The sequence below is a fragment of the Mus pahari genome, chromosome 2 (assembly GCF_900095145.1).
Source record: "Mus pahari chromosome 2, PAHARI_EIJ_v1.1, whole genome shotgun sequence".
Classification (NCBI taxonomy): domain Eukaryota; kingdom Metazoa; phylum Chordata; class Mammalia; order Rodentia; family Muridae; genus Mus; species Mus pahari.
The window spans coordinates 141927693-141929749 of NC_034591.1; the positions used below are offsets into that span (position 1 = coordinate 141927693).

Below are 2057 nucleotides of genomic sequence, written 5' to 3' on the forward strand. Positions count from 1 at the left end.
GTGGTGGCGCACGCCTTTAATCCTAGCACTTGGGAAGCAGAGGCAGGTGGATTTCTGAGTTTGAGGCCAGCCTGGTCTACAGAGTGAGTTCCAGGACAGCCTGGGCTACACAGAGAAAACCTGTCTTGAAAAACCAAAAAAAAAAAAAAAAAAGAAAAAAAAATTCTTTATGTTCTCAAGGAATCTTGTGACCAAGGCACTTCAAGAAAACCTTTCTATTCTAGCTAGAGGGAAGCTTGGGGCTGGAAAGGGTCTCATGGAACTCTGTTCCCCGAAAGTGGAAAAAAAAATCAGTTATGGCAGGGCCTGGTGGCACAGACCTATAAAGCTGCCTACTTGGGAAGCTGAGACAGGGAACTCACAAGTTCAAAGCTACCCTGGGCTACAGAGTGAGCCTAAGACCAACTGTGCAAACGGGCAACTTAGTGAGACCTTAGCTTAAAATTAAGAAATATGGGACTAGGGATAGAGCTCACTGGTAGAACTCATGCCTGACATGAGTAAGACCCTAAGTTCAGTCTTCAGAACAGGAAAGAAGAAAGGAGGGAGGGAGGGAGGCTGAGAAGGAGGTAGGGAGCGAGCGAGCTTAGCCGCAGTTCAAGCCTGACATTAGGTAAATGATTAAGCCTTTGTGTTAGTCCCTACAGGGGACAGAAAGCTGAAAAGGACTCTGTAAGTCATCAAAGATTTTAAACTATTTAATGAAACAGGGGCACTAAAATAAATCTAAGTCAGACATTTAAAAAATGCTAAAGGGGAAAAAGGTGTAAACAAAGGGCTGTGAAAATAGAAGCTAGATATTACTTATGTAGGCCAGTGTGGCAGCCATATCTCTGACTACAGCACTTGCAAGGTGGAGGCAGGAGAACTTTAAGTCTAACAGCCACCTGGGACACCTAAGATACCTAAGGCCCGATCTCAAAAGAGAATAATGAAAACCTCAAAAATAACAATAAATCATTATTAATAATCCCCGTAAAAACTAAACAACACTCAAATCAGTACTTACACCATCTTCAATGAACTATGCGGAGCGGCAATCCAAAACACTAGTGAACAGTGGGGCAAGCAAATCCTACATCCTAGCTCGAGCCCGCATGACAGGCTCAAGCAGAGCCAACACTGGTCACTGCCAAATCCACAGCCCCAACCACACTGCCATGATGTATCATACCACTAGCATCCTCTACGCTGTGCCAATGAACCTACTTACCCACTACTGGGGGGTGACTAAAATGACACTGAAACTTAACCCCTAGCACCAGAAGATCCCTGTAAATGTCGTGGAACGCTAGGGCTCAGCAGAAAAGGCAGGAGACTGGGACTTACCTGGTTTCCCACTCCCGCCCAATAAGATTGATGACCACGTTGCTGTGCTGCACTGCTTTCCTGATAGAATCTCTGTCTCGTGCGTCCCATTCCTACAACAGCAGAGACCAATCAGAGTCAAACGGACGGCACATCTCAGCACTTAGAGCACCTTTCACAATAGGCATCTGCAGTAATTCAAACACAGGGCCGTTTTACAGACTCCACTCGTTTAACCAATGAAGCTGACTGCTCACACTCCCTGCTCACTCCCCCATCCCCCCCCCAGACAAGAAAGTGAAAGTGCATGTCACTCATGACATCAAATGCTAGGAAAGAGGCAGGTCATGTTTAATGGCATACATTAAGTGGGCCATCCTTGGCCTTCTGGGGCCCAAGCTGACATCCAGCTCACTAAGTAGCCACTGATGGAGGTGCAGTAACTCTGTCCCCAGTGTATACAGAAGCAAGTGTGACATGGGAGGTGGGCAAAGCTTCCAGGCAGTCACCAGCAGAGACAACCGAAAGGAGCCAATTCCACTGGGAACTCAGGGCTGGCTCCCGAGCTCTCTTCTATCTATCTATCTATCTATCTATCTATCTATCTATCTATCTATCTATCTATTTTCATTAATTGTTGTGCTAGGAATCTAACCCAGGTCTTCAAGCATGTACGACAAGCATTTTATTAATTGTACTACATCTCCAGCCCCTAAGAATCTATAATGTCAGCTCTGTTTTTTTTTTTT

At 45.6% G+C, this 2057-nt stretch overlaps 1 protein-coding gene across 1 annotated transcript in view; it reads right to left on the reverse strand.

Annotated features, from left to right (window-relative positions):
- Positions 1–2057, reverse strand: part of Ndufa9 (NADH:ubiquinone oxidoreductase subunit A9) — a 29949-nt gene that overhangs the window by 21044 nt on the left and 6848 nt on the right. Inside the window, 3 exon segments of the mRNA XM_021191145.2 lie at positions 98–120; positions 989–1004; positions 1326–1421. Of these exon segments, the coding sequence (XP_021046804.1) occupies positions 98–120; positions 989–1004; positions 1326–1421 (135 nt within the window).